The sequence below is a fragment of the Saccoglossus kowalevskii genome, chromosome 3, assembly GCF_978046115.1.
Source record: "Saccoglossus kowalevskii chromosome 3, keSacKowa6.1, whole genome shotgun sequence".
NCBI lineage: Eukaryota > Metazoa > Hemichordata > Enteropneusta > Harrimaniidae > Saccoglossus > Saccoglossus kowalevskii.
The window spans coordinates 10,397,205-10,409,912 of NC_140643.1; the positions used below are offsets into that span (position 1 = coordinate 10,397,205).

Genomic DNA, 12,708 nt, shown 5'->3' on the forward strand with positions numbered 1-12,708 from the left:
CCTCTAAAAGATCACTGGCTTTTAATTTTGCTGATAAGTAAAATAACAATAAAACTCATCATTTCCATGACAAAACAATGAATATGCTCAAAACAGTGAAAATAAATGGTTTTACAGTACAAGTGTGGAGTCTTTAGATATCTACCCTGTTAACTATTGTTTGTGGGCTCTATTCCGAATAAAAAAAACTACTAATTCGGTATCAAAGATCATACAATACAGTGGTCACAGTGTGAGGTAAGTGTTTTGGATGACATTGGGTGGTAAATAAGCAATGGTAATACTGAATACCGTAAAATCTGTATTAGAAGCCGCATCCCCAATAGAAGCCGCACCCATTCTCTTTGAACAATCGAGACCCAAAAATTCACCAGGTCGCATATGTGTAGATGCTCAAATAGAAGCCGCATCTCCTCTGTTGCATTGTACCATTTTAATAGAAGCCACAGCTTTTAATACAGATTTTACAGTATATATATAAAACTTCTTATTCAAATTTCTTAATAAAATATTCAGATATTTATTCAAGGATTTCTATAAACAGTTTGGTAACACACACAACTAGTTATGGCATAATAAAATTCAACAATGCTCTGTAGTAATCATAGTCACTTGCACATTTAAATACATTTACATAATCAAATAGTACAAATATTGCAGACAGTGTCTGTCCACTACATGCATGAGTGGCATAGAACTCCAGACAAATTTTCACTGTTCCAAAATATTTTTACAGACTTTAAAAAAATCTGTTTTTTATCAAATTGACCAAAAACGTTTTACCGGTAATATTTTTTCTGAGCCTAACTTGATAGTTGTTTTGCATTAACATTAGGTATGTAAATGCAAAGATCTACACCCATCTGGCATACAATTGGACACAATGATTAAGATTATGGCAAATAAAAAAAACAAAATCTAGTAAATTTATTTCACTGAAATGTGACCTTGCAACATGATACTTGACACTTATATTTTGGCAGAATAATTGGCAAAACATTGCTTTCATATAATTTATGGAAAGTTTCTGTTTCTTACACAGACATACATTTTCAGTTCCACTACATTCCACTAGCTTGGAATAACAAATATTGAAAACCTGCCTATTAAAAAATTAATATGGATATTGTATAGGTTTTTATCGTGTATATATGGAATTAAGTACTGTAATATGTAATGCTAAAGTTCATGATTGAAAGACTGTATTTGCTTTATGAAAAGGGCACTTATTGTATGCTGGATTATTATATTATTTTGACTGTAGACATAGCTCTGTCATTCATGTTACGTACATTGGCTACTATTGGAGTAAATACAGTACTTGTATTATCAATGCGTAGGATTTGTACAACACTAATCACCACCACTTTGTAAGTCATTTGACATAGGAGTCGTACGTACTGTATAAAAATAACTGTCAGTAACAATAAATACCTAACATTTTCACCAACACCATCATCACAAAATACGGTAGTCCTGTTTATAGACTGCATTTCCCTTCAGAAGATTGGGACTAAAATAGGCAAATTTTTTGAGTAAAAACTGACAATTTACTTGAATTTTGTCTGTTGGCTCCAAAATTAGAGTTCATTACCAGAAATATTGAAGAATACAATAAAAAAAGTGCAGAAAAATTCAGGCGGAAAGTCACAACAATTTTGAATTAAAAAGAGAATCTTAAGTATATAATAATTTATCTAGCTAGATTATGTACATTGCAAATGCTATAGTATAAAAATAATATACAGTCCAATTTTGGTATAATTTTTATTAGTATTTATAAGTGGGGAGTGCAATCAATATGTTGAGATATATATTTATTTAACACTGTTCATTTACTATCTAGAGTATAAATCTTGTTTTGTGTGATGTCTCCAAACTGTATATACCCAGAATCAGTTGGCCAGGTTTGTAAATTATTATTATACCCTGAGTTGGTGGGTTTCGCTTGTTTTGTTGACTGATACACGGTTGCTGGTCCCGAGGCACTGTCTTGTTCATCCATACAAAGGCGTAGTTTATCTAATAACTGACCAGGCCAGAATGCATTAGCATCAACAGTGTCATTGAACACTACGTACCTCTTCTGTAGATCTCTGTCAAAATACAAGGTTACAAATTGTTAATCATGTCACAAATTTTTAAATGGTGTTTTTTTTTGGAAAGTTCAGTTTAACTAATGATTATATCTGTGAATGATGAATCAAGGGTAGATGAAATGAAGGGTACACAGGTATTTAAGATCTCACTGAAGTCACTTGGACAATTTATAAAACAATCCTGAGATAAATGCAGGTCAATTACAGGTCATCGTACATATCAGTTAAAATTATAAGCATTACAGGATTTTTTTAGGTTTTTTGTCAGAACATGTGTTTGCATTTTAGAAAACCATTTGATCAGAAACTTTTTTTTCAATTTTAATTCATCTATTGCTGACTGACACTGATATGCTGAATGACACTAATGACAAATGTCTAATTAAGTATGGAGTGTATTTGGTTTATTGCTAACACCAACCTGCAAATACTGTAAAAACTACTTTAATTTCATGATTTTTGTTGCAGTGAAAATTTCATTGGGTCATACGCTAAATTTCGTCTTGACGAATCAACTTGCAAAAATTCTTAGCAGTGAAAATTAGGTTTAAGTTATGCTAGACAGCAAAATTCATTAAAATTTAAACCAAGTGAATTTCACCGAATAGTATTCTATGAGCTGTGAGAACTAATAAAACAATTACCTTGTAAGATTTTCATATTCTTCAAATGTTAACCAGCACTTGACTTTTGTTGAAATAAAGGCCTTCCCAGTTGATAAGTGGACCATTGTAGTTTGAGGTTCTACATATCTTTTCTGTGGATAAGCGTGTTTGGCTTCCATCAGTAGCTGTCCAGTTTTATCACGGTGTATTGTATCACTGTGTTTCACCTCTATTGGTGTCTTACTTCTTGTCGGGGAATCAGCAAAATGCCTCGATACTAAATGACATCCAGGCTGTGCAATTTTCTTTTTTAACCGCGATACTGGTTTGTCTCCTGGCATAAGTAAAGCTGTCAAGAAGGAAATGATTATTGAAAATATCAAATTATGAGGTCCATGCTACATATACAACACATGTCAAATGCATTACGTTTGCACAATATTTGAACACGCCCTTAAAAGCCTTTTTTTTTACTACATTTGTGAAAGTACTTAATTGCAGCAACATTGAACTTTACATTACATTCACTGATCATGTAAGGTAATCTAAATATAAATTCAACAAACCTCGTTCCAGTAATTGAGCTGACAATGCTACATTTCTATCTTGGCACATTTTAACTATCCGATGATACTCCTCAAGTCTTTCTTGTCTATGCTGATCCACTGTATCACCAATCTCCCCTCCTAAAGTACTGCACATGGAATGACTGTCTACTGCTTTGTTACCAGTTTTCACATTCTTGGTATCACCATATAACACCCTCTGCTTTCCAGCACTAGATAGTTTAGCCTGCAATTTATAAACATGGCATAGACATCCTTTAACAAGTATTATTTTTTTCATGAGCAAATTGAATTTTTTCATGAGTTAAGTGCAAACCGTATTACGGTATGCCAGAAAAAACATGCATATTCCTTATTACATTACAGGGCTGTATATGTTTCTATAAAAGTAACCCACTAAAATAAATGAACTATCTTCCCATCAATCAAGCTTCACCAAACACAGGTTAATAGAATTTATGACTTTGTAAGGCAAAGAATCTCAGCTAGGTTGAGTGTCATACGAGTATCACCCACAGTACAGGTCAATTTCCTTATTGCTATAAATCCATCCCACAGTGAACTGAAGACCTATTCATCCTTAAAACTGGAGCAACAAACCCTATGCTACCTTTGTTGTTGTGAAAGTTCCAAAGCATGTACTATGCCAATTAACTCTCACATTACGAAGTGAAAAAATTACATGATTTTACTATGTTGTCCCACCCATGACAGCTTACACTTGTTATGGTAATCAATAGATAATTAGTCCCCAAATTAGGTTTGTTCATGCGTTTTGGAAAATAAAATGAATTTTGTCTGTCCTAACATAGCTAAGCACTGTAGAATAGTAAGGTTTAAATCTATAAATCTACTTAAGTGGATTCCTGGTAACAACTAAAATAATGACTTTAGTCATATCCACAAAAACAAGGCACACACCATGAACACCAGTAGTGTATTTATACTCACATGTCTGTTGAAAACTTTTTCTTTTTTTCTCTTCAGTATGAGATCATCAGGACAAAGAGACACTTGTTCTGTAATATCAATCTTTGGCACGTCTAATGAGTCTAATGATGCCTGTGATGCCACAATACTCACTTGTGATCGCTGTGATGCCGCAATACTCACTTGTGATCGCTGTGATGCAGCTGATACTATTCGTACATCAGATTGTCTTGATACGGATCGACTACTTTGTCCGCCAATTGATTTCATACTTTGACATGATATCATTCTCTCAAACTCTTTGGTGATACTGCTTCCTTATATACATTGAAAAAAAGAAAGAAAATGTTTTGTCACACAACACTGAAATTTTGTGTACGAATGAAACATCAAGATATACAGCATACTTAAAGCAATCTAAAATGCAATCAGAAATACCGCAGTAACATTATCATAATTAAAATCACCATAATATGATCAAAATGGTCACATGATATACTGAATTGCATGTACTGTTTTTAACACACATGACAATATTTAACCCTTTCACAAAATCAATCCCAGATCCCAGGAAATTATGTTCAAAATTATCGAAAAAAATGTAGAAAAATTCAAAATATTCTACTAAAAAAATGTAGAAAAATACAAAATATTGCACCAAAACATTTGAGTTGGAAAATGATGGCACCCAAAGAGTTATAGATAGTGTGAGTATGTCTTTTGTATCATCTGTTTATTGTATCTGTAGTTATTATATTATTTCATGATCAGTGTCTTTTGTATCATCTGTTTATTGTATCTGTAGTTATATTTCATGATAAGTGTCTTTTGTATCATCTGTTTATTGTATCTGTAGTTATATTTCATGATAAGTGTTTTTTGCATCATCTGTTTATTGTATCTGTAGTTATATTTCATGATAAGTGTTTTTTGCATCGTCTGTTTATTGTATCTGTAGTTATATTTCATGATAAGTGTTTTTTGCACCGTCTGTTTATTGTATCTGTAGTTATATTTCATGATAAGTGTTTTTTGCATCGTCTGTTTATTGTATCTGTAGTTATATTTCATGATAAGTGTCTTTTGCATCAGCTGTTTATTGTATCTGTAGTTATATTTCATGATAAGTGTCTTTTGCACCGTCTGTTTATTGTATCTGTAGTTATATTTCATGATCAGTGTCTTTTGTATCGTCTGTTTATTGTATCTGTAGTTATATTTTATGATCAGTGTCTTTTGTATCGTCTGTTTATTGTATCTGTAGTTATATTTCATGATAAGTGTTTTTTGCACCGTCTGTTTATTGTATCTGCAGTTATATTTCATGATAAGTGTCTTTTGTATCATCTGTTTATTGTATCTGTAGTTATATTTCATGATAAGTGTTTTTTGCATCATCTGTTTATTGTATCTGTAGTTATATTTCATGATAAGTGTTTTTTGCACCGTCTGTTTATTGTATCTGTAGTTATATTTCATGATAAGTGTTTTTTGCACCGTCTGTTTATTGTATCTGTAGTTATATTTCATGATAAGTGTTTTTTGCATTGTCTGTTTATTGTATCTGTAGTTATATTTCATGATCAGTGTTTTTGCACCGTCTTTTTATTGTATCTGTAGTTATATTTCATGATAAGTGTTTTTTGCACCGTCTGTTTATTGTATCTGTAGTTATATTTCATGATAAGTGTTTTTTGCACCGTCTGTTTATTGTATCTGTAGCTGTATTTCATGATAAGTGTTTTTTGCAACGTCTGTTTATTGTATCTGTAGCTGTATTTCATGATAAGTGTTTTTTGTATCGTCTGTTTATTGTATCTGTAGTTATATTTCATGATAAGTGTTTTTTGCAACGTCTGTTTATTGTATCTGTAGTTATATTTCATGATAAGAGTATATGATGTATTTGCTCAGCTAGAACCACTTCTCGAATACACAGAGACACTTCTGTCATTAACTTTATGCACTAGTAGAAAAGCTAATATGGTATGCTAATTTAATGTTAGTATGTATCTTTTCACCACCAGTTCCCTCTTTTTATCACAAAATAGTCCACAAATTTATACTTTTCTTCAGAAGACTAGGACAAAAATAGCCAAATTTTTTGACTAAAAACTGAAAATTTACTCATATTTTGACTGTTGGCTTTAAAATTACTGGTAGGGTTCATTTCCAGAAATATTGAAGAATACAAGAAAACAAGCAGCCTCTCGGCTGAGATAGCTCCGCTGTTAGCAATGCACATTTCGATTAAAGAACAGAAGATATCATTAGAAAATGAACAAAATGTATAGTATCAAAACAATCAGACTTGCGGTTTTCAACAAGAAGTGGAAAATATCACCTTTTACCAAAAATATTCATCAAAATTAGAGAATTGAAGATATCATCATGAAATGAACAAATCTGGGTTAGAACCACATGTAGTACCTATATATGTAATATCAAAGCAATTGGACTTGCGGTTTTCAACAAGAAGTTGTAAATATCACTTTTTACCAAAAATTACAAAAATATTCACTAAAATTAGAGAATTGAAGATATCATTACAAAATGAACAAATCTGAGAGAGGTCCACATGTAGTACCTATATATGTAATATCAAAGCAATTGTACTTGCGGTTTTTAACAAGAAGTTGAAAATATCACTTTTTACCAAAAATAACAAAAATATTCACCAAAATTAGAGAATTGAAGATATCATCATGAAATGAACAAATCTAAGAGAGGTCTACCCAAGGTACATATACACCAAGTATCAAAGCATTCAGGCTTGTAGTTTTCAAGAAGAAGTTGAAAAAGTAAAACATTGACACGGACGACGATAGCCGGACGACGACGGACAATGACAGATAATCACTCATATGATAAAAAGTGGTGAAAAGATTAATACCTGAAGACTCCATCAGTTCTTTCTTTCTTTTTCTTTCTTCCAATTGATAGTCCTTTATTCCTTTGGCTAGCTCTCTGTAATCCAGCTGGTCATTCATATCGGAATCCAAAGAATCCATCAATAATTCCAATAAATAATCTGATAGTGGAATCTTGGCCTACAAAATAAACAGTGACATGTAGCTGCAGTAGCTGATGTAGTGTTCACAAGGTGACAATTTTACCACATAATACAGGGTATCAATGATTCATCCACATTGCTTTATTCAAAGAACAGTAAATATCTGTACATTAGTTACTGTAAACTGCTTTAATTTTGCAAATTTATAATATAAACGTGGTCCTTCGCTCATATTTATAATATAATCGTGGTCCTTCGCTCATATTAGCCACGTAATAATGGTCATTCGCTCATATTTACAATAAAAACGTGATCCTTCACTCATTTTTATCACGTAATCATGGTCCTTCACTCATATTTATAATATAATCGTGGTCCTTCGCTCATATTTACAATAAAACGAGGTCCTTCGCTCATATTTATAAAATAATTGTGGTCCTTCGCTTTTTATTATTTTTGTAAATTTAATCGCGACTGCATAATTTGAGAACAAATGCAACGTATAACACATAATTTGTATCAGGTTTTATAGTCATTACACCCATTTAAGTCCGTCGGTTAGGTCCTTCAGTCCTTCGCGGTCCTTCGTTTTAAGTGAGTATCCTTTGATGATTCAATGGCGTACGTGCAAACAAAATGTTCAGAAGTAAATTTTCACTGCTACAAAATTTCTCAAAATTCACAAAAATTTGTCCCCTGGGAAAATAACTTTTTCACCCCTAGACTTTCTCATCCAAACTTGTCTGCACTTTTTTTTTTATATTCTTTAATATTTTTTGAAATGAACCCTAATTTTGGAGCCAACAGATAAAATTTGAGTCAGTTTTCAGTTTTTCCTCAAAAAATTTGGCTATTTTCGTCCCAATTTTCTGAAGGAAAGTGCAGACTAGACTATTTTGTGATTTGTAATGAAATGAGGGAACTGGTTATGACAAGGTTAAAGCTGTTTACAGTAACGGATCAGGAAAATACAAATTGAAAATTTACAAAAATCAGATTAAACTTCCCAAATACTGTCAACTTATTTATATACTCACATCTTTAATGCAATTTCTGAATTCAGACTTGCTTATCATCCAATTTTTGTCTTTATCAGCTCTTCGGAATAAATCAATCAGTCTGATTCTTTCATCACGAAGATGTTTTAGAATAATGGAAAGTGCTTCTGGAGGTGGGAGTAGGAATGCAGGAGATTCAACAGTTAGTCCTTCAGGGCTTGTAATTTTATCTTCATGCTTTAAAAATGAAAATAAAAATATTGATCAGTGTGAGAAATGATACCAAAATTAAAATGTGCCACAACTCACTATCTTGTTTTAGTTTGGTATCAGTGCATGGCAAACCAGTGTGTATTCTAATAATGCCAATTTATATATTGGGCTCTAATCAATGCACAACAATGCCACAAATTCATTGTAAAAAAAGGCAATCCATCTTGCACTTTCAAATGACAAAAGTCTATTCTGTGCAGGGGTCAAAATTAAGGCTTGTCTACTTGTCCCAGACAGGCAATTTTTAGCTGAGACCAGTAAATGAACAAATTACCTGTCCCTGTTTTTATTAACTATCCAAATGGGGGTAGTCCCAAGTTGCTAATTTCAAAAAAATTGTTTCAGAGTTTCTAAAATAAAATTTTATTTCAAATAATATGTGGTAATTTATTTTAATAGGGGCAAGTACATTGTACATCATCAAATGGGACAGGCACTTTCATTCTTGAACCTGTTTAATGGACAAGCAATTTTTATTTTTATTTTCAACCCCTGTAATGTGAATGCATTTTACAACTGACAAGGACTCGTCATTTGCATCATGCTTTATTCCAACACCATATGACCACTGAGTACTGTGCACAAGTTATATAACATATGTTATTTGATTTATTGAATATTCTCTACATTGCCTATAATGCATTGGGACAAGTTAATAAACATGTTTACTAATATCAGCCACCTTAACACCAGGTATATCATTAAACTCACTGCAATATTGAGTTAATAGAGAGGACAGAACATAGAACTGCAAAGCAAAGCTCGCAATATGAGATCATGTTAGTAAAATATAGTTAGTATTAGCATCACAGTACCGGTACATTACATATAAAAACAAAGGAAGTGACCAGGGAGCGCATGAGGGCACCATAGTAATACTTTACAGTACACAGTATTATTTTTTCATAGATATATGTCAGTAGATTATGAGAGAATACAGCAAAGTATGCATGAAGGCAGCAAGGTTATTATATCAACTGATACGTAGCAGAGGTTGATGCCTGTACTGCCTGAATGTATACTTTGTGACATTCTTGTGATAACCATAGTAATAAAGGAGTGTTCTAGTGTGAAATAAATAAATATGATGTACATTTTCGAAATAAAAAAGACATTTAAATGTATGTGTAACATTTTCGGATATGTTTTATGGATTGTTGAATTATATTGTTTTCACTGCCATTGGTGCAATAAAACAATTGATTCAGAAAATTTGAACATCATCTATGCTCATTAGCTTGGTAAACCTGGATAGAATATATTGAAATATTATAGTATAAATGAAGTGTATAGTGGTATAAAACCATACCATAGTAGTATATTGAATAGAGTTTGTGATGTATAACAATGCACTGTTATGCTTGATGTTGTGAGAGGCACACATGGTTATGATAGCATGACGTGCAGCAGTGCTTAATTCACACACAAACACCAGAAAACAGCAAAACATTTTTATATTACATGTTTAGACATCTTGGAACTGAGAGAACGGGGTCCTTTGGATGTAAATGATGAGAACTCTGAGGAAAAATCAGGAAGGATCATATCATCTTGGTCTTCTAGAGGTCTAAGATGCTGAATGTGTTTGAAAAAAAAATATATTGCTTAATTCTATATATTATGTGTAATCATTAAAAATGAAATCAGTGTGTGAACTGATAAAAGTGAAGAAAATATCAGTAATCAACTGATAATTTAATCATCTGATCTGTTCTCCATGTATTACAGTATAACAGATGTTGTTGAAACAAACACTTTTTAACAACAATAAATTGACAATTTAGATTTATTGGGCCTGGTTTCAAATATATTCGCTTGTGTATCAAGAAGCACTATTATGGTTGTCTTCTAGACACAGTTTGATTTTTCAATACTAGATTATTGACTAACCACTTACAAATACTGAATATGAATATGATGAGAATGTTGTCCATTATGGATTATTCCAGAGATGCAGTTCTTCCATACATTCTAATTTATTTCCTCGGATAAAATATAAAGCAAACAGATTGCTTTATTAGGACTTTATAGAAAACAAGACAAAACCCGGAATGTTCAATGACAATAATTTGTTACAGAACCTTGATTTTCTCACCTTGGGCAGCACTTCGTGAGATTTCCCAAGCATTTTCAGATACAAGTTTTGCTCCAATGGGCTTTTGTCGGGTTTACTTGCTAACCAACTTTCACTGAGTCCCAAATTTTCCAAGCTCTGTCGTAGTTCCTTTCTTTCTTCATACCAAGTTCTAAGTGTCTTTGCTTTAATTTCTAATTCTTCTTCATGATGTTTTAGTTTTTCTGTGTTTGTCAAAGCCCTCTGTTCATTGTCACCTTTACATCTTTGTGGCTCCAGAGGTTTCAATCTTACAGTAGTTGGTGAAGTGAATGTCTCCATGGGAGGTGCAATAATTAGTCTCTTTCGGCTCCTGCCACTTGTTCCCCATATTCTAGCAGCAGTCTTATAAAATTTACTTTTACTGAGATCTCTTTGTTTGTAGAACTTCAACTGTTCTTCAATTGGCAAGAAATCTGTGTTGTCTGGGTTGAAAAGACGTTGCAGTCCAAATTCTGTCAAATCATCAACCATTCTGAACTAGCTGGTATTAAGATGAACAAATACAGTTTAGTTTAAAGAGCACATGTTCTTGGTACAAACAAGTTAATTAGTATAACTACCTGCATGTAGTTTGTTGGACTGAAGAGCGATAAATCGGTTGTCACAAGTCATCGAAAACTGTCAAAAAACTGTTGTGGTTTTAAATGAAATAAATAAATAGATTGATGATTGGTATGAATATTTATTAACATATACCCCAATGCCTTTGAAATTTTTATATTTATATTTAAAAGTAAGAAATGAATATTGCATAATGACTAATTTTTACTGGGTTTAAATTTCGCTGATTTACCATTTCAGGCACATTCAGTGGGTTTTAAATTCACAGTTTTATCATTTAGATAATGTGTTCTATGCTAAATTTTACATATTCACTGGGTTTTAATTTAGCGCATTTTCCAGTCAGCGAAATAATCAAAATTCAAACCCAGTGAATAATTAACCCCTTTACAGTAGTTTAAATCAACCATCCATCGACAGGAGCTGACTCAAAATTAGCTTAGGATATTTTTTTTAAAATGGTAACTACGGTAGTGTTATTATACATTTATTAGACAAGTATTTCCATAGTTTTGGTGATGACTGGCGAGCATCTGAATCAGTGGTCAATTGCATAGCAATGAAAATGTAATTAATAGTACTGATCGAATTATTTGCATTTCAGACTTCAAGTGAATGTAGGGTCTTGATGAACATCTTGTCAATTTTTCAGTACCCCTCCAAAGTTTTAGGGTTACACCGACAACGAATCACAGTGCTTTTTGTGGTTTAGGAATTTCGTTTGGTGACTATTTTCACCCCCCATGTAGCGACGCCCAATTCGGACGCGTTTTGGATACACTTACAACACAAGGTATTCAGCCTACCATGCAATGACGGTCACGTAAACAAAGTTGTTTACATCGATGTGGCTATTGTATTTGGAATAAATACCACATACCAACAACACGTCATTTGAAAATCTTCAATACACATCGTATTATCATAGGCAACAATTGGTTCCGATCAAATGACTTCGATGAAAGCTGACAACCAAGAGGTCAAACCATATGCTATAAATCTGTCATCGCTTTTATCCGCGCCATTGTTCACAGTACAGAGGCAAAACGTTTGCCAGTTGTCCGTCTGACAATCAGTGAAGATTCCTATTCTTATACTTACAAGGCGATAATCTTTTCACGGGATAAAGATATATATCTCTGCAACAGGTGTCCATGCATCCATAGTATCTCAGAAAATGGTTTATTCGGAAGAATATGGACGAATTCCCACACTTATTCGCCACTTTTCCATGCTGCCGACCGCCATATTCGTCGCGCTGTGTTACTATGACAACAAGCAAACTGAATGCGCCCTCAGTGACAGAACTCTGAAAATATACCTCTTTTGATCAAGGTATCCTCTTTCGCTGGTTCCTGGCGTCCTTTGCGAATGGCAGGTACGCTATGACACTTGAGGCGGGAACCAGCCAAGGTATCCTCAGGAGCGGACATCCGGGTATTTTCTACCGCCTGGCAACCCTCGCGGTGACAACAAAGACCAAAAACTCGCAGAAAACGGTACTTTGCGATGGTTGTTGAGAGTCCCCTGAACAGTGTAACAAGATT

The 12,708-nt window shown here is 33.1% G+C and overlaps 1 protein-coding gene across 1 annotated transcript; it reads right to left on the minus strand.

The window, feature by feature from the left end:
- Window positions 1-13: 13 nt before the first annotated feature.
- On the minus strand, window positions 14-12,424 carry LOC102802518 (EF-hand calcium-binding domain-containing protein 12-like). The gene is made up of 9 exons (XM_085496757.1): window positions 12,263-12,424; window positions 10,580-11,081; window positions 9,946-10,059; window positions 8,251-8,448; window positions 7,094-7,250; window positions 4,222-4,517; window positions 3,271-3,496; window positions 2,744-3,053; window positions 14-2,096 (listed from the first exon to the last, which is right to left on the minus strand). The coding sequence occupies exons 2-9, from the start codon at window positions 11,069-11,071 to the stop codon at window positions 1,832-1,834; spliced, it is 2,058 nt and encodes a 685-aa protein (XP_085352883.1). The 5' UTR covers window positions 11,072-11,081; window positions 12,263-12,424; the 3' UTR covers window positions 14-1,831.
- Window positions 12,425-12,708: the final 284 nt, after the last annotated feature.